General features: G+C 58.0%; 7 protein-coding genes across 7 annotated transcripts; 4 read left to right on the top strand and 3 right to left on the bottom strand.

Annotated features, from left to right (window-relative positions):
• Positions 1-377: 377 nt before the first annotated feature.
• On the top strand, positions 378-4,130 carry MKK02DRAFT_21008 (uncharacterized protein; the record flags this gene model as incomplete). The annotated part of the gene is made up of 6 exons (XM_053086348.1): positions 378-835; positions 878-2,869; positions 2,921-2,952; positions 3,000-3,164; positions 3,240-3,395; positions 3,439-4,130. 6 exons carry the CDS (start codon positions 378-380, stop codon positions 4,128-4,130), a joined length of 3,495 nt encoding a protein of 1,164 aa, XP_052941701.1.
• A 259-nt stretch (positions 4,131-4,389) lies between these two features.
• MKK02DRAFT_21261 (uncharacterized protein) lies at positions 4,390-6,943 on the top strand (the record flags this gene model as incomplete). The annotated part of the gene is made up of 7 exons (XM_053086383.1): positions 4,390-4,437; positions 4,484-4,556; positions 4,606-4,955; positions 4,997-5,584; positions 5,628-6,182; positions 6,233-6,685; positions 6,740-6,943. 7 exons carry the CDS (start codon positions 4,390-4,392, stop codon positions 6,941-6,943), a joined length of 2,271 nt encoding a protein of 756 aa, XP_052941700.1.
• A 427-nt stretch (positions 6,944-7,370) lies between these two features.
• On the bottom strand, positions 7,371-9,024 carry MKK02DRAFT_41556 (transporter; the record flags this gene model as incomplete). The annotated part of the gene is made up of 6 exons (XM_053091614.1): positions 7,371-7,552; positions 7,599-7,817; positions 7,862-7,921; positions 7,974-8,403; positions 8,447-8,543; positions 8,609-9,024. 6 exons carry the CDS (start codon positions 9,022-9,024, stop codon positions 7,371-7,373), a joined length of 1,404 nt encoding a protein of 467 aa, XP_052941699.1.
• A 441-nt stretch (positions 9,025-9,465) lies between these two features.
• MKK02DRAFT_35650 (putative monocarboxylic acid transporter) lies at positions 9,466-11,301 on the bottom strand (the record flags this gene model as incomplete). Its single annotated transcript, XM_053089231.1, has 8 exons — positions 9,466-9,594; positions 9,661-9,809; positions 9,868-10,086; positions 10,146-10,205; positions 10,258-10,678; positions 10,724-10,820; positions 10,874-11,122; positions 11,147-11,301. The coding sequence occupies 8 exons, from the start codon at positions 11,299-11,301 to the stop codon at positions 9,466-9,468; spliced, it is 1,479 nt and encodes a 492-aa protein (XP_052941698.1).
• A 307-nt stretch (positions 11,302-11,608) lies between these two features.
• Positions 11,609-13,881, top strand: MKK02DRAFT_21042 (P-loop containing nucleoside triphosphate hydrolase protein; the record flags this gene model as incomplete). Its single annotated transcript, XM_053086355.1, has 7 exons — positions 11,609-11,856; positions 11,897-12,211; positions 12,262-12,344; positions 12,395-12,543; positions 12,592-12,775; positions 12,827-13,081; positions 13,130-13,881. 7 exons carry the CDS (start codon positions 11,609-11,611, stop codon positions 13,879-13,881), a joined length of 1,986 nt encoding a protein of 661 aa, XP_052941697.1.
• Positions 13,882-15,356: 1,475 nt separating this feature from the next.
• Positions 15,357-16,190, top strand: MKK02DRAFT_41553 (uncharacterized protein; the record flags this gene model as incomplete). The annotated part of the gene is made up of 3 exons (XM_053091613.1): positions 15,357-15,374; positions 15,412-15,858; positions 15,918-16,190. 3 exons carry the CDS (start codon positions 15,357-15,359, stop codon positions 16,188-16,190), a joined length of 738 nt encoding a protein of 245 aa, XP_052941696.1.
• A 178-nt stretch (positions 16,191-16,368) lies between these two features.
• Positions 16,369-17,576, bottom strand: MKK02DRAFT_41552 (uncharacterized protein; the record flags this gene model as incomplete). The annotated part of the gene is made up of 3 exons (XM_053091612.1): positions 16,369-16,571; positions 16,644-17,319; positions 17,370-17,576. 3 exons carry the CDS (start codon positions 17,574-17,576, stop codon positions 16,369-16,371), a joined length of 1,086 nt encoding a protein of 361 aa, XP_052941695.1.
• Between the last annotated feature and the right edge of the window lie 170 nt (positions 17,577-17,746).

The raw sequence follows: 17,746 nt of genomic DNA, 5'->3' as shown, positions 1-17,746 counted from the left end.
CTGGAGCACACACAGTCATCCACACACACGAGCTAATTAGGTCCAGGAACCCCAGACCGTTCATTCCGGATCACGAGCCACCTACACAAGGACGCACGGCCTCCTGGCTTCGCGCATGACGCTCTGATCGACCGTGCACCAACCACCCCTTGGGAATAGCGGGAGCACGTTCGATCTCTTCGCTGTAGCCGACGACCGTGCTTGATCGATCTTGCGCATCAGCAAACATCATGCCGGTCATAGCGTTGCAGTCTCACGATCTACATCGGCCAACTCCTACGCAGCATGGTTTCCCGTTTGCCACACCCTCGGACGAAACGGAGGGATCGCCACGCCCGTCCGTCGTCCAGCTTATCGCTTCCATTGCTCCTGCGCAGATGACGAACCCACCGCTCCTCCCCACCTCGCCGTCCTCCTCACTAGAACCTCGGGAGAATCCTCTCTCTTCACCATCCGCTCAAATCGCTTCGGACTCTCATGAGGAGGTCCTGAACTCGCCCGAGCGAGAGAAGCGGGACACGGACGAAAACGACGCGGGACCATCCCATCACCGCCAGCCATCCATCCCTCCCCCTGCGAATGCGCGGAGACATCGCGGAGGCGTGCTCATGTCCCAGGCGAGAAGCCGGGCAAGCTCTGGCGGATTCAGAGGGGGGAATGGCGTAGTGGGGAGCAAGAGCTTTGGGGACTTGAGTTTGGGATTGACGATGAGCTCGGCGGAGGGAGAGGACAGGGACGAGCTCGAGCCGATGCAAGGGAAGGATTTTAGGAGGATAACGAGCGATGGATACAGGCGGGCAAGTGCGGAAGCCGAGGAGAATATGTGGGATAATAGGTAGGTCGCTGGTTCGCCGAGTAGGACCGAGCTGATGATCAGTGCTCGCTTCTACCACCACCTCCACTCTACTTCTCGAGCCGGATCTCGGCAGACCTCGCCTGATCGAGCCCTTTCCAACTCTCTCCACTCGACTCCTGGACGCGAGCTATCGCCCACGCGAACCTCCTCCACCTCGGCATCGCCAATACACATTCGGCGATCCCAGACCCTTCCGCAGAATGGGCCTGGACCACCAATCTCCATCCCCTCCCATTCCTCGCAGCAACCCTCTGCCGCCCTGTCGCCCGCTCACGCCTTTCTACAATCCCACCTCCCACCGCTCTTCCCTAGCCCCGGAAGCAGCCCCGAACACCCCGGCGGACATTCAATGGTCATCCTCACGCCGACGACCGCCGAGTGGAAAGAGCTCAAAAAGGAAATGGGGGAAGAGCTGGACGAGAATGTCTCGTCTGACTCGAGCGATGGACGGCGGAGCAGCCTCCTCTCTTCCGCGTCAAGCGAGGACGTCAAGCAGGTGGGATTGATGCTGGATCGCGGGCCTATACCTACTATCCAGCGCCCATCCCTCCATTCCACCGTATCGGCGGACTATCTCCAGCGGGAGCAGACGCATACTCCCGATCCAGGCGCCGTCTCACCGCCAGAACAACCGCCCGCATACCTCACTCCCTCTCGACCTACCTTTCAAACCAACATCATCGCTCCCTCTCCTACCGTCGCCGAGTCGACCTCTGTCCTCCCTGATCAGCCTGAAAGCGCCGATCCGGATGAAGCTATCGTCTTTACCGACCGCTCCCCATCACCCAACGAAGACTCGCCCGTCCGTTTCGCCTCAATCGGGCGACGCGAGTCACTCCGCTCCGTCCCCAGATTACAGGAGCCCAAGGCTGCCAAGGCCAAGACCAAGCGGGAGCTTGAGCGGGAGCGACTCTTCCGCGATCTGGACGAGGAGCTGGAGGCGGACAAGGGGAGCGGAAAGTCTTTTGAAAGCGTGCAGCAGATTGGCTCGGGTCTCAAATTGAGCGAGTCGGGGAGGATCGTTCCGATCCCGCTGGAGTCGGCTGGCTTGAGCGGGGTCGGTTCAGCCTCGGCGTCAGGCTTGAGCTCGTTCGAGAGTGCCTCGGTGGGGCTGCTGCAGCTGGACAGTGCACCCGGATCGACGGGATCCGGGGCGTCGTTATCGCCCACTGGCCGATCCAGCGGAAGTACGCTCAGCGGGAGTGTCTCGTCCATATCCATATCGCCCACTGTACCATTCAAACGTAGTCCGCTGCATGGCTCGCCCCTCCTCGCGCAACCGAGTCTGGTCTCGCCGGAAGAGTCTCCAGAACTGGAGTCTGCCCAAGGCAGCGACGACCACGCCAAGCCCCGACTATCCCTCTCGCACACTGCCAACCTCGAGACGATCCGGGACTATGCGCGGTCCCTCGCCGACGCAAAGGAACCATCCCTCGAAAAGAGTAATCCGATGGACGAACCGTCCAAGCCTAAATCCCGGCGACCGACGCACCGGCGCAGAGACACCAAGCGGGTCTCGCTCGTGGCCGGTCGGATTGTCCAGCCGTTCACTGTCCCGCCTGATACGTCCCTCCCTCCTGGACACTCCTACCACAATATGAACACATTGATCGATGGGTCCATGTCGCCCCTCGCGAAAAAGGCATCCCTCAACTCGTTTTCTCCCTTCCGCTCGCCTGGACTCACGCCATCTACCAGCATAGATCACGGTATCGGCGTAGGCAACAAGCACGGTCTCTCGTCTTTCCCGGGATTCAACAGGATGGACTCGACCATCTCTGTCGCGCCTAGTATCGGACCCCCGTCGGAGCCTGGGACGCCTAGCTCCGAGACGGCGGGCGGAGTGGGCGGGCGCGGGATTGAGGATTATGTGATTCTTAGCGAGGCGGGTAAGGGCGCGTATGGACTCGTCATGCGTGCAAAAGTAAAGGGGGCGAATGGAGAGCCGGAGGGAGAGGAAGTAATCATAAAGTATATCGTCAAGGTTAGGATCTTGGCGGATTGCTGGAAGAAGTGAGTTTTGCGCTGGGACGGGGAGGTTTGAAGAATTAGCTAACGGGTCAGGCATAAGGTGCTGGGTCCTATCCCGGTAGAGAGTGAGTCATCAGTCCTGATGCTAATGGAAAACCAGCTGACTCTGTAGTCCACGTCATGGATCAACTCCGACATCTTCTTTATAACGCACCAGCAAAACCTCATCCTTGGGACCCCTCACGCGCGCGCCCGGCTCCCATCCACACGGGAGACGGCACCATCACTCCTCCGGACGGAGTTAAGCGACCCTCCCTCGCGCTCCTGCAACATGCGAGTCAACCCCCTCCGGACTCTACCTCCCCCGTATCAAGCCCCAATTCTGCGAAACCCTCCTCGCCCGACTCGGCAGGGATATCGGCTAGGCTGGTCGACCGGTCCTACAGCTCCAACATGTTCAGCAGCAATGCGCAGCGCATAGCGAGCGAGCTCCGGTCCAGTCCGGCCAGGGGTCATCCGAATATCTGTAAACTGCTCGATTTCTTTGAAGATCGCGAGTTCTACTATAGTAAGTGTAATCAGCTTTAAACTAGACAAGGCTGATGGGACAGTGGTGATGCCCCGCTTTGGATCCGGTCTGGATCTATTCGACCGCGTCGAAGCGTCTCCTAACGGCCTACCGGCCTTCGACGTCCGGTCTCTCATCGGTCAACTCGCCGACGCGGTCCGATTCCTCCATTCAAACGGTATCGTCCATCGGGACATTAAAGACGAGAATGTCATTCTGGACGGACACGGGCAATGCCAATTGATCGATTTCGGCTCGTCTGCCCATTGGCGTCCTGGAAAACGGTGGGACACATTCTCGGGCACCCTGCATTACGCGTCACCCGAGATTCTCCGGGGTGACTATTATGGGGGTAAAGAGCAGGATGTGTATGCGCTGGGGACGGTGGCGTATGTGTTGCTTGTGGGGGAGACGCCGTTTGCCGAGTTGCCGGATGAGGTGCTGGTGGGGCTTGTGGAAGGGAGTAGAGGGCTCGAGGCGCTGCAGGAACGGTGTGATAGAAAGGGACAAGAGCCGGCTGGGGATGGGGATGGGGGAGATGGGAAGAGGGAAGAGGCAGGGGAAGGGGAAGAAGGAGACGGAGGAGGAAGATTAGAAGATGCGGAAGATCTAGTGAGGAGGTGTCTTGAGTTGGAAGTCGGGGATAGACCTACCGCGGATGTTCTGTGTGGACATCGGTTCTTGAAGGGTCGGGAAGGGTGGGTCGGGCATAGAGGGTGGATCAAGACCAAGTAGAGTCACGAGGAGGGAGGAATCTGCCGGGCGGGAATGTAATTGGAATGTAGAGGTTCGAGATGTAATCTGGGCACGTCTGCTGTACGTAGCATGCTGCGTGGACAGCATGGTCTGCTGCATCACTGCAAATGGGGCCAAATCGCTTGAAGGGGCAATTTTGAGGTGGTTTCAAAATTGTGGTTTCAAAACTTGGGATGCTCAAGGTCTGCTGCTCACTTTATCACCTTCAATCACCTCTCCATCGAGCTGTACTGCCAAGATGCCGCCAGCTACAAAGAGGAAGAAGGAGAAGGAGGCAGACTTTAAAGTAATTGCTCCCTCTCATCACTAGGAAGCTGCTGACAAAGCCCCAGAAAGCGAAGCTCAAGCTGGGTAAAGGCAAGAAGGTGCCTACAAACGCTACCAATACCTCTTTCAAAGCTAGATGTAAGCCCTGTCCGGCCAACCGTGGGGATATCGCTGATCTACTCTTCAGCTATCGCTTTGCCCGGCCAACAACCCCTCGAACGTGCCGCGATCCAGCAAGACCCATCCTCCAATTTCGCCTCTACCTCCGCCGGCGCCGAACCCCTTACATCAAGCGGTCTGGACCTCGATGAGGTCCTCATCAGGCTACGGCACCCAAATGCCGGAGTAAGAAGGGATAGCCTAGGTGGAGTGAAGGAGATTCTGAAGATCAGGAGTGGAGTAGAGGTGGGCAGGGTGATGAGGGCGTTGGGGGGGATGGTGGCTGATGATGATGCTTCAGTGAGGAAGGGCTTGTTGGGGTTGTTGGACTGGTACTTTTCCATTACGCCCGAGGCAAGTTACTCTTCGATAAAGACTGTCTTACGATGATATCACAATAGACCAGCTCACACCTCCAGGTCTCGCTCGTCCCACATCTACCTCTCTTCCTCCTTCTAACATCCTCGGCCTTATCTCACATATTCCCTGAAATCCGCCTCGACGCCGCCCGACTTGTCTCCCTCCTCCTTCAACATGTCCCAAGACACATCACCGCCGGCTGGCCCGCCTCGGCGCCTTCTGCTTCCGGCGAAGCAGGTGCAACCTCGACTTCGGGCTCCACTATCCTCGAGGGACTGCGTCTCGCTTTGGGACTGGGCGGAGATAAAGCCAGTTCTGCCCAAGGGAGACTGACGGCGGGTGGAAAGTTAGTGTTCCTCAAAGCTGTACTGGCATTTGTCACGCAAGCCTTGGAGGGCGGGTCGGACTCTGCTGCGACGGAGAGCATGTGGGAAGGCTGGCTGGACGAGGGGAACAGCGCGAGCAATAAAGGAGCAGTGCTGGAGGTCAGCGAGCACGGGCTGGCGTTTGATGGGACGAACGAGGGATGGGTCGTAGAGTCGGGCAGCTGGGCGGTGAATACTGCTGCGACGTCGGGATGGGAGCTCGGCAGGCTGGATGCAGGGGGAAGTACTGCCGAGTCTGGAGAAAATGGCTCCGGTACAATGGTGGGTCACTATACACCGTCGGGAGAACACCGCTGACTATCAGAACCTCTTTGTCCAGCTCCACCCCCTTTTACTTTCCACCTTTCTCGAGTCCGCCCCCTCCGCATTCTCCCCTACGTCCACGTCCGCCCCTACTGCTGCTTCGACCGAGACCCATATCGAACTATGCGTAGTCACCGCCACCTTGACCTCCGTGCTCGCCAAACACATCATTACGGCCGCCGCTCCCGCTTCGGAGAAGGACACCGGTATCGTCCGAGCTCGAATCTCCGACTTTCTGAAGCGTCTATCGCCCTACTTCCCCTTCTCAGGAGCCAGCCTCACCACCGGTTCCTCCGCTTTGAGCGCAGGTATGGAGCTGAATCTAGCGTATGCTCGACTGGCTGCGCTTCTTGCACCACAGCCTGTCCCGCTTGCATACGGTCAGAATGCCACCGAGAGAAGAAAGGATACGGCGTGGAAGGCGCGCGTGAGGTCGGTCGAGGCGTCTTGGGCGACCGTCAGGGCGGAGACAGACCGGCGGAAGGGCAAGGGCAAGGGTCGGGCCGTCGACGGATGGGCGATGGCCGAGGTCGCAGCGTGGCTGACTGATATTCTTGTAAGTCTTTCTTGGTCCTCCGACGAGACGATGCAGTATTTGACCATCAGACGCCGTCTCAAGACATGTTATCACCCCCAATCACAACCTCGACTTTCTCTGCCCTGTTACCGATCATGTGGACCCTCATCACGCAACCACCTCCCCCCAGCTCGACCGAAGAGGACGAGGAGAATATACCCGAGATGGTCGGTACCGCCCTTCTCGCGTTCATCGCTCGTCAAAACGCCTCCTCTGCGCTCCGGGGTCTGGGGGACGACTTTGTCATTCGGCTCGTACGGACACATGAACAGTCTTACCCCACCCTACCCTTCTTCATACACATGTCATCGAAGCTGAGGGCGGCGGTACGAGGTTGGATCGACGGGGTGCCGAAGGCGCTTTGGGATATTGGGGCGAGGGACGAGCGGGCGACGGAGAGGTTGTTGCGGTGGTTGTTGGATATGGGGATGAGGGGGGCAGGCGGTGGCGCGGAAGAGGGATGCAGTCTACTGGACGTCAAAGTATGTCTTTGCAGTAGGGGAATGAGGGGTCCAAGCAGAAGCTGATCCTTTCAGACCTACCCGAGCATATCTGCCCGACTGGCTCCGTTCTTCCATCTCGCCCATCCGACTCGTGGGTCCACGATGGGGCCGTGGACAAAGTTGCCAGAAGGCAGGGTGCGGAGACTTGGCTTGGACGTGGCGGCTGTATGGGGGGAGTGGGACACGGAAGGTCGGCTCGGCGAGGCGGTCAAGCTAGCCCAGGCCGGGATCCAGTAATGGTGTTCGAGATCAAGGAGATGAAGGTGGCATTGTATGCATCGGTGTCGAGCGTGAACAGAGATGTCTCAGGCCGGTATCTAGGAATGATGTTTGCGATCAAGGACATGAAACTGGCATTGTATGCATTGGTGTCGAGCGTGGACAGAGATGTCTACATCTGCGAGCAACATCTGCCCCACTTTACCCCACTCTAGTCTCTGGCGATGCGTCGGGCGCACTGCCCTTCTAGCTCGTGCGTGTCCTGCGCAGGGGCTGGCACGCCCTCGACGTGGCTGGTCCGGTATGTAGCAGATGCTTCAGCTCACCGGCCCCATCACAGGCCTTCTGCCTTCCCGGAATAACAATCCCATAATTCCGGCGCAAAAAATCGCTGATCCAGTGAAGATCAAGAGGATGCCCTGGATCGATCAGCTCGAGCACGTTATCATATATGCGGGACCTGGCAGAAACAACTTGCATAGTTGTGGACCCCATAAGCTCCCGGACCACCTTTTAGTATGTCGACCTTGAGCAGCTGATCGGCTATCGGTCCAGAAGCCATACTGCCCACTCCCCTCGCAAATGCAAAGATGGAGAATGCCATGGCCGGAACTGTAGGATCGTCCTCTGTGACCATCAGTTACCGTCCTCGAGCAAGAAGAGATGGACTCACTGGCGATCATTGACATCATCTTCGTTTGAACGCTGATGAAGCCGACCCCTAGGACCCCAAAGACTAGCGAGAAGGGAACGAGGAGGCTGGCATTGGTGCCGAATCCCCAGAGGAAGAAGCAGGCCATCGCGGTTGCGAGGCAGTCGACGGCGATGAGGATCCGGATCGGCCATCGATCTGATAGGTATCCTATGATGGCGTTGCCGGGTACCGAAGCGGCTGATCATCAGCAGGCTCAGATGGAACGGGACAGGAGTACTGACCATTCATGATGGATATGAGACCCGTTCCACTCGGGTAAACATGAAGGTCATCCGCGAATGCTGCATGTTTAGCTTTCCCCCTCTCCCTCTTATGGTTGCAAGGGAAGCTTACTTGGAAGCCATAGACTCGGAACAAAGTTCCCTAGACTGCTGAGCATAATCACTCCGCAGCCAATCCACACCAGCCGATGCTTCAAAAACTCCATATTCGCCTTTGGTCGTCGTATTGCTTCGTCCCCGATCGCCCCGCCTCTTCTCCGAGGGAGCGGCAGTCTTCGCTTGATGGGTATGAGGGCGATACTGCAAAGCACACCGTACCCTATACCAAGGGAGATCATGGCGGCCTTGTATCCAAAACGACCGATGAGACCGGTGATGAGGAAGGGGAAGAAGGTGCCGCCCACGCCGGTACCTGCGAACATGATCCCGCCGGCCAGCCCGCGTCTTGCGGAGAACCATTCGAAGAGAATCGTAGCGCACGGGAGGTAGGTGACGGCTGCGAAGGGGTAGAGAACTCCAAAGGTGATCACGAGCTGCCATGGCTGTTCGTCAGCGGCGTGGCAGGTTGCGTGGTGGCTCACTCACTTCAGTGACTAAGCCAGAGGTCACGGTGCCCAGCGTAGACACGACTACTCCTGCTAATTGCATCTTTTTGGTATACCTAGGAAAGGCCGTGATCAGTCTATTAGTGAGTCAGCCCCAATCTTTCCTACAATCTTCGGTCTGTTGGAGATCAGCAAGACTCACGGTCCAGCGATAGCCGTCAACATGTAGAGTAGCCCCGCATGGAGAGTCGAAGCAAGCGTGATGGTAGCCGCGCCATATCCCGAAAACAGCGTGTTTGTCCAGTACAGATGAAGCACACCTATTGAGAATGGTAGGCCCCATATAAGCACCTCTATGGTCGTAGCTCCGACCAAAAACATCCAGGCATGATACCCTCCATCGACCGGATGGAGGGACTGGGTATTGAGTGGGTCAATGGAGTCGGTCCGGCTCAGCGAGTTGCCGAACCCGGCAACGGGCTGAGAGGGGGACGGGGAGAGCGGGAGCGTCAAGTTTGATGATTTTGCGGTGGGCGGCAGGGAGGCCTTTGGGCTTGGAGATGACAGAAGGACAGGGTGGAGCTCGATGTCGGCGCTTGAAGGTGGAGGGCCGTTCATCGCGGAGAGTGACTGACTGCTCTGGTGAGTGAGTCAGACGTGGCCTGTGAATGTTTATGCTGGCTCCAGATGTCCGCTCACCAGTCTGCCGACAGCTCAAATCAGCTGCAACTCCCTCGAAGCATGCGGTAAAGAGCGATATCAAAAGCAAGCGCGGACAAGCTCTGCGACACGACTTCTCGACATGACGTCATCTGATCCGCTCGAGGCCTAGGCCGGTGCTCTAGAGCTGCTGTAGAATCGCCTTGCTCTTTGTCAGCTCTGAAATAAATGTGGTCATCTTTTGCGTCTGTGCTCCTCGACGGAGACCAAGCATGTGCACATCTCAGACCGACTCAGCATGGTAGCTCGGCATTTCATTGGACCTGGCGGCCTGGCGAATGACGAAGACAGCCAAGTGTGAGTGTGGCGCTTGCCGGGTAAACTGTCATGCCCATAGTTTCACCGTGCTCCCTCGACTGAGGCGCCCAAGCGGCCACCCGCTTCGCTCTGTTTCCTCGATTCTCGGAACGCCAGTCCCATGCCGCCGGCAAGCAAGATGGCTGTACCAGTGAAGATCAGCAGTATCCCCTGTACGATCAGCCATTTGTCTCCTGAGGTGTCATGTGGAGCTGCGAGAGCGTTGTCCACACTCACATAATTATTGACTCCATACCCGCCGGTCCCGCCCTTGAGGACGTCCACTTTGAGTAGCTGATCTGCAATGGGTCCGGACGCCATACTTCCGACACCCTTGGCGAATGCAAAGAGGGAGAAGACCATGGCTGGGACAGTTGGATCATCCTCTGCTCTCGTCAGCTCAATTGCCGCCGGTCCAAACGCCTCGTCGATTGAGGTACTCACTTGCGATCATCGATATCATCCTGGTCCATACGCTCACAAAGCCTAGTCCCAATACCCCGAAGACCAGTACGAAGGGTACGAGGAGGCCGGCGTTCGTTCCGAAGCCCCAGAGGAAGAAGCAAGCTAAGGCGGTACCGATGCAATTGAGGAGGATGACGGTCCGGATGGGCCAGCGGTCGGAGAGGGAGCCGATAATGGCATTCCCGGGGACTGATGCAGCTATACTGTCAGCGATCGTATGGAGCACTAGCGCGTGTAAGGTTCCAGACAGAACTTACCATTCATGATAGAAATGAGACCGGTACCGCTGGGATAAACGTGCAGATCGTCGGCAAACGCTATACGGGGTCAGCTCTCAACTCCTCAGAAACAGAAGGGCCATGCACTCACCTGGGAGCCAGAGGCTAGGAATGAAGTTCCCGACGCTGCTGACCACGATGATCCCACACCCGATCCATACCAGCCTAGTCTTGAGGAACTCCAGGCTCGCCCTCGGCCTCCGAATAGCCTCGTCCCCGCCCCTCCTGCGCGGAATCGGTATACGCCGCTTGATAGGAATAAGGGCGATGCTAGAGAGGACGCCATAGCCGATACCGAGGGATATCATGGCTGCCTTGTAGCCGAATCGTCCGATGAGACCCGAGATGAGGAAGGGGAAGATCGTCCCGCCGACACCCGTTCCGGCGTACATGATGCCGGCCGCCAGTCCGCGTCTTGCGGAAAACCATTCGAAGAGGATCGTTGCGCATGGGACGTAGGTGGCGGCCGCGAAGGGGTAGAGGACACCGAAGGTGATGACAAGGTGCCATGGCTACCATGTAAGCGGGTGTAGAGGAATTGCGTAAGAGAGACCTACTTCGGTGACGAGACCAGAGGCTACAGTCCCAATCGTGGATAGTACGACTCCAGCTATCTGAATCTTCTTAGTATATCTAGGATAGGCGGTGATTAATCTGGTTGCGTATAAGCACTGCTTCGCTTCAGCCTCTCGCGCAAAAGGACTCACGGTCCAAAAACAGCAGTCATCATGTACAATAACCCCGCCTGCATCGTCGCCGCAAGCGTAATAGTTGCAGCTCCATACCCAGGGAAGAGGGTGTTGGTCCAGAACAGATGGAGCACTCCAATAGAGTACGGTAATCCCCATATCAGAACCTCTATTGTCGTTGCACCGAGGAGGAATAGCCAGGCGTGGGATCCTCTATCGACAGGATGGAGGAATTGTGAGTTAAGCGGATCGGTCAGCCCGGAACCGCTGAGCGATGTCCGACGGCCTGACCCGACATCAGACGGGTCTGTAGCGATGGGAAGAGTCAGAGTCGATGACTTGGAAGTCGACGGTAAGGAGGGACCGGGGACTGGCGAAGACGGTCGGACCGGGCGGAGCTCGATGTCTGCGCTAAAGCGCGTTGCTTCTGGTGGAGGGGCGCTCATGCTCGATTTACGGGAGATGGACGGTCTTCATTCCCTCGGGGGTGGTCTGCAACTGTCTACATGTGAGTGTCGGTGGGGGACGACCCTTGACGCTACGAAATCAGGCATTGCCGAGCCAAGGCTAGATCTTGCCCCACTTTACCCCACATTCCTTACGGCATACAATTTTGAGCTCTTGGCCAGGCTCAGCTTGAGCCTCATTCGTTCTCCTTTCATCTGCTCTTATATGCTCAAAGCTATATCTATAGCTAGACAGACAATCAATACCTCCCTTCGACCATCAATATCAACCCACGTTAGCTACATCATGTCCGCTCCTCCCGCTAGAGGAGGCTCCCGTGGGGGATTCCGAGGCCGAGGTGGTCCTCGCAAACCTCAACAACCCCGCGCGGCAGGTTCGGCCATTCCCCAACAGTTCAGCGGAGTGGCATCTACTACCGACTCGACGCCTGCGCCGAGTGGAACCGTTACGCCTGCGGTAGAGGGTGGTTCGGGTGTCCGATTTAGGGATTTCGAGGGATTATCGGAGCAGGTGTTGAAGGGTATTCCGTTCGAGTTCTGCACAGATGCAAGTTTTCCGTCATCAACGGAGAAGGTGTACTGACTATCAGGTCCAAGCCGCAACTCTCCCCGCCGTACTCGCCGGCCGCGACCTCCTCGCGCAAGCCAAAACCGGAACAGGCAAGACCCTCGCCTTTCTCGTCCCTACCATCCAGCGCCTCATCACCGCCCCCGCCCCTCCCGCATCCTCCACCTCCGTCCTCATCCTCTCTCCGACCCGTGAGCTCGCGATGCAAATCAGCGTTGCCGCCGAGGGTTTACTGCGGAACCACCAGGACACCCTGGGCGTGCGGTGCGTCGTGGGCGGAACGAATATGCAGAAGGATATAAGGGACCTCAAGTCCCGTCGGTGAGCAAGGTTGGTCACTGGTATGTGCGAGGATGGGGCTCATGCGATAGTGCGGATATACTCATTGCTACGCCTGGACGATTGTTGGATCTTATTGAGAATGCCGGGATTGCGCAGAGGTTTGCTGGGATCCGTACGTCTCATATCGTCAAGTGGAGTGCAGGGGTTCGAGCTGATGAGTAGGCTCCCTCATTCTCGACGAGGCTGACCGGCTCCTCGACCAAGGTTTCCGCCGGGAACTCGTAAAGATCATCGAGTCTCTTCCTCAAAAGTCTGCTCAGCCTCGTCAGACCTTGCTGTTCTCGGCGACTATCCCCGCTGAGGTGCACAACGTGAGCTGCATCCACCTCAGTCGATTTGGGGATCAGCTGACAATACAGATCGCTTCACTCGCCCTGGACAAGAATCACGAGTTCATCTCCACCCTCACCGAGGAGGATGTCAACGTGCACGAGCACGTCATCCAGGAGAGCTTGGTCGTCCCGGACACCGAAGTACTCGTTGCCGGGGCAGAGGTGATCTTCAGGGAACAAAGCTTGTCGGCTGAACGAGGCGGGTTCAAGGGTGAGTTCGAAACGTCTCTTCCGCGCTGCAGAAATCCGTCCTGATCCCTAGTCATGGTCTTCCTGCCGACCGCTCGATCCGCCGCGATCATGGCCGACATCTTTAACGGTCTCGACGCTTCTATCGCCGTACCCGTATGGGAAATCCACTCGCGCATGTCTCAACCCGCCCGAATCAAGGCGATTGAGCACTTCCGTGCCGCCCCTACCGGCGTATTGTTTTCCTCGGACGTCATGGCGCGCGGGATTGACGTCAAGGGTGTGACGGGTGTAGTTCAGATCGGTCTGCCTGCCAATCCCGAGCAATGTGAGTCTTGCCAGCTGAGCTTCTCAAGAAGGGAAACTGATACGGCAGATGTACATCGTCTCGGCCGTACCGCTCGAGCCGGGAGCAAAGGGCACGGTGTTGTCGTCCTCGGCGCCTTTGAATCCTCGTTCCTCCGCAACAAGATCCTCCAGACCTTCAACATCCTCCCTTACTCTGGCTCTACCCCAGCCACGCGCGATTCCGCGCGACAACACATCGACGCGGCGCTTCGGACCGTATCGGACGAAGCCAAGACGCAGGCGTACCAGGCCTGGCTGGGGTATTATAATGGAAGCACGAAGGCGCTCGGGTGGAATCAGGGGCAGTTGATCAACGGGGCAAACGAGTTTGCGAGGGTGTCCCTGAGGTATGAAGGGAGTGGGTCGGGGGCGGAGTGGAAGCCGCCAGGGTTGCTGGCGAAGACGGTGGGGAAGATGGGGCTGAAGGGCGCGCCGGGGCTGAATGTGGTGAGGGAGGTACAGGGTGCTGGAGGCGGGGGAGGCGGAGGAGGGAGGGGTCAGGGAGGTGGACGTGGTGGTGGAGGTGGCGGTGGCGGCGGAAGGGGAGGTGGAGGTGGCGGCAGGGGAGGAGGTGGTGGTGGTGCGGGACGAGGCGGTGGGGCCGGTGGCGGCGGAGGTGGGGGAAGGACCGTACCCGGGAGCGGGGTGCCTGGCTCGGGACCGCCCGTTGGCGGTGGGGGTGACGCGCCCGGCAGGGGTCAAAAGCGGCCCAACAGCCAGCGTGGAGGTGGTGCAGGTGGACAGGGACCGGCAAAAGGTGGACGGGGCCGCGGCATGTGATGAGAAGTAAGAACAGGTCATATAGATTTCTAGAATACAATAGACGGTAGCTCGTCCGCTTATGCATACTGTAGCTTCACACCTGTCTACTTGATAACTTGTCGTTCTTCGCCTGTAATGTTCGAGATCCCGAATCAGTATCTGTGATGGAGTGACCGAGTCAGACCAGGCCAACGGATCAGCTTGACTCCTGGATCCGAATAACCGCCGAAAGGTCGAGACTGCGATGTGACACTTACCGCTTCCAGATCGTCAAGCATCTCTTCCAAGGGCTCAGTTAACCTCAGCTTCCGACCTCTCTCCAGCTCGCTGTGGAGCATCCTTGTGCCATCGGCTGGAGGCTTTATCCAAACCGGACCGAGGTCGGTATTGAAGTCCCCGAGCGTAGCCCTTTGCGTCATGACGGTCGGGAGGTACCTGGTAAGGAGTTCAGCAACCCAAGGAATGTCTTGTCATCAGCAGTGTCCATAGACATACACTGACAGAAGCGAAGATCTACGACTATATTAGCTACTCACCATGATCTCGCTGACAGTACATCTTGAACAAGTTCTGAACAGCAGCCAGCTTGAAGGCGTCCAGGTCCCTGTCCCTCTCCCGGTCCCCGAGAAACCGACGGAACGCCTCAAACACTGGTTCGCTCGCAGGGAGCGGACAGCCTCTCGCGACGAAGTCGATAAGAACCGGGCAGGCGCAGAAGTGCGGGTGAGAGACTACGTCCGGGTGGATTGTGATTGAGGAGCTGGAAGCGGCGACGGGCATCCTGTAGATAGATTTTTGATTTTACGGGTGCCCCACGGGGACAAGGTGGTGTACGTAGCTAATGCTATCGGCCGGACGGATATGACGATGGCACAAGGGGCGAAGTCAGTGTTGGATCCTTACAGGGCGTCATCAGATTGTTTGAGTAGAGGGTCTGTCAACCCAGCTGAACGTCCTGCCCTCACTCCGATCAGGGCGGTACCTCAGGCTAGGCTAGAAATTTACAAAATTCTCAACTTGCATATTGTGCAGATTATACGGAGCGGGACTACAGAGACTCAGATTCTCCAGGATTCTGTAATCCTGAGAGCGCGGAGGTGCCGATATTGGGTGGAGCGGGGACGGAGCAGATTTTGGTGGCGCAGGGCTGAAACGAGGGGAAAGAGGACGTCTTTCTCGGCAGCGAGCGCCTCTTGTCTCAACTGGGTCATTCTGGGGCGTAGTCCGCACACGAAGGTTTGTCTCTGGGATTCCGGAATCCTCGGTCGACAGGCGTTCTTCGGAGATCCCAAGGGGCTCGGCTATGGCTCGCCGGCTAGACACACTCTAAGAGGAAGCGAAACTCTCTCTGACAAGCCACCCGGCCTGGTTTTACGGCATCTCCTGCAGTGCCACAACTCCTCATTCCTCAATTCGACGCGCCAGCCAGATTTCGCGTCCACCCTCGCGTCGTTTTGGCTTTCATCTACGATCTACGACTCGACCCCGGCATCATGACCACCTCCCAAACAGTGCGTCTCTCTTCATGATCTCCCACTGATCCCCCAGGACGCCCGCTACAATTCCCTCCACTTCACACCCCAACAACTCATCGCGCTCCACATCGACCCAGATCCCGAAACAGGATGGGGCGTGATGCCGGGGTACGACCAGTCCATCCCCATCCCCGCGCACCTCGAGCCGCCCGTGGCGGATGCGGACGAGACTTTGCCTAGTCTCATGCATCCCAGCTACCCGTTTGGGCGGCCCAGTACGCGGGGGACGAAGATGGGGAAGAAGGGGGTGAGGAATTTGATGGGGACGTTAGAGGGGGATGGGGGGATCGCGCTTGGTGCGAGAGGAGGAGGAGGAGTAGGGGGAGGGGGCGCTGGCGGCTATAGTGGTGGATGGGGCGGAGGAGGGGGAGGAGGGGGAAGAGGGGAAGGATGGGGCGAGAGGGGGATCAGGGAGGTTTTGGAGAGTGAGAAGAAGAGGGAAGTTCCGCCTGGGATGGCTGTAAGTCCTCTTACGCTTCTAGCCAGCCTGTAAGTGGTAATGGTGGGCTGATGGGCAAGGGAGCAAAACGGCCCTTATCCCCACCATCACCTTCGTTACATCCGTCCAACGACCCCCAGCCTCGCTCGGAACATCTCCGGAACCTCTACGCAAGACAGCGACAGGTCACGCCCGCGCGTGCAGAAGATCCGTTTGATGCGCCGCTGCCGAATGAGCTGTATCAGGAGGAAGGGGACGAGGAACAGGGCCCGGGGCAGGGGCAGGGACAGGGACAGGGAAATGGACAGGGACAAGTGCAAGGGCAGGGACAGAGGAGGGAGGGGGACGAGTAGGGCTCAGGTGATTTGTAGCATAGAGCAGTGTGGGCAGTATCGTATGACACTCAAAAATCACGGTCAAGAACTACCGGTCCGGTCGCACCGCTACTTGAAGAAAGGCCTGCGCAGTGCCGAGTGCAGTACAGACAATGGCTGCTCTCTCAGATCCTAAGCCTGACGGCCCGCGCATGCATCACCTGAGCAACCGATCTACAACCTCCACTCCCGGATCCCTCACCCGCATCGGCACAGTCGGGTTCAACGCCATCGCCCACCTCGCATTCGCCTTTGCACGCTCTACCGGTGTCGCCTTGTCCTTGAGTTCTGAGGGGTGGGACGAGCTGGGTAGTCGGAGGTCATATGACCCCGCGAGGCGCATGAGATCTGCTTTTCGCGCTATGAGGTCAGCTCCGGCTCACTGGAGCCTTCTGCTTCGAAGGGAGAAAGGGAAGACAGGAGGAGACTCACCATCACCCGCCGCCATATCGGTCGCCCAGAACGCCCCCGCCGCGTCCCTCGCTCCCCGCCTCGCCGGACTGATGAGGCTTCCCAGACCAAAAAGCGCCGAGGGGGAGGTATCGTACACCACCGATGCGTGTTGATTAGGTCCCCGAGGAACGGGCGCCGAGGACTTGCCCTCCCGATCGCCATCTCTATCTCTGTCTCGCGGTGGTCCCCTATCCCTTGCACCGCCTGCCCCACCTGGTCCACTGCGCTGTCCACCAGGTCCACCTCGGCCTGGTCCGCCAAGTGACGCGGAACCAGCGGTTGGTGAACGGGAATCTCGCCTTCCTCCTCTTTGTCCCTGGCCCTGCCCTTGGCCCGGATAGATCCGCTGTCGCTGCCCCTGCCCTTGCCCCTGTCCCTGTCCTTGCGCTTGTCTCTGCCCAGCACCCCCCTTCCCGCTGCCCTTTTTCCTATTCGCAAACTCGCTAATCTCCGCCGACGACAGAATATCCATCGAGATCGCCTCTAGCTCCCCCAAGCCCGACTTGGGACCGGTTCGTTTGCTCGACACCGACGACGCGCCTTCTGGTGAGTCGAAAAAGTCGGTAGTCTGCTCGTCTGCCTGATCGGCTTTGGGGTTTCGATTGGGGGAGGAGGGTTTGGTGTACCGTGTTCGATTAACTTGACGGCGGAATGTCTGGACGAGTCAGCTTGGGCGTTATAACCACGGTGATTGATCGTGCGTACATTCTGAGGGGCGTCAGAGACAGGACCGTCCTTGGATCTCACATCCCGGCGATGCGACTCGGTGATCTCTACTGGAGGGCTGAAGTCGGGGGATCCCTCCGCCTCGCCTGACTTTGCGTTGAAGAGAACGCGAGATGTGGTGATTGAGCGGAACGAGCCGCGGGCTGGTGCTCTGAGGAGCGGCGCTAAGCGGTTGATGGCTGTCATTGTAGCTATGGAGGAGATGCAGAGACGCAGAGACAGCTGGAGCGGTCTTTGGTGAGCGGTTCAAGCTGGACTTTATGGCTAAGATCTGGGGATAAAAGCGAGAAAGTGACGCAGGGAAATATTATGTTTCCACTGAGCTAACGCCTGCTAACGCTCTACTCTCCATATCC

The sequence above is a fragment of the Dioszegia hungarica genome (assembly GCF_025882075.1).
Source record: "Dioszegia hungarica strain PDD-24b-2 chromosome Unknown MKK02contig_32, whole genome shotgun sequence".
In the NCBI taxonomy this organism is placed as follows: Eukaryota; Fungi; Basidiomycota; class Tremellomycetes; order Tremellales; family Bulleribasidiaceae; genus Dioszegia; species Dioszegia hungarica.
The sequence above is the reverse complement of the archived record's forward strand: the minus strand, read 5'-3'. Positions and strand labels throughout refer to the sequence as shown.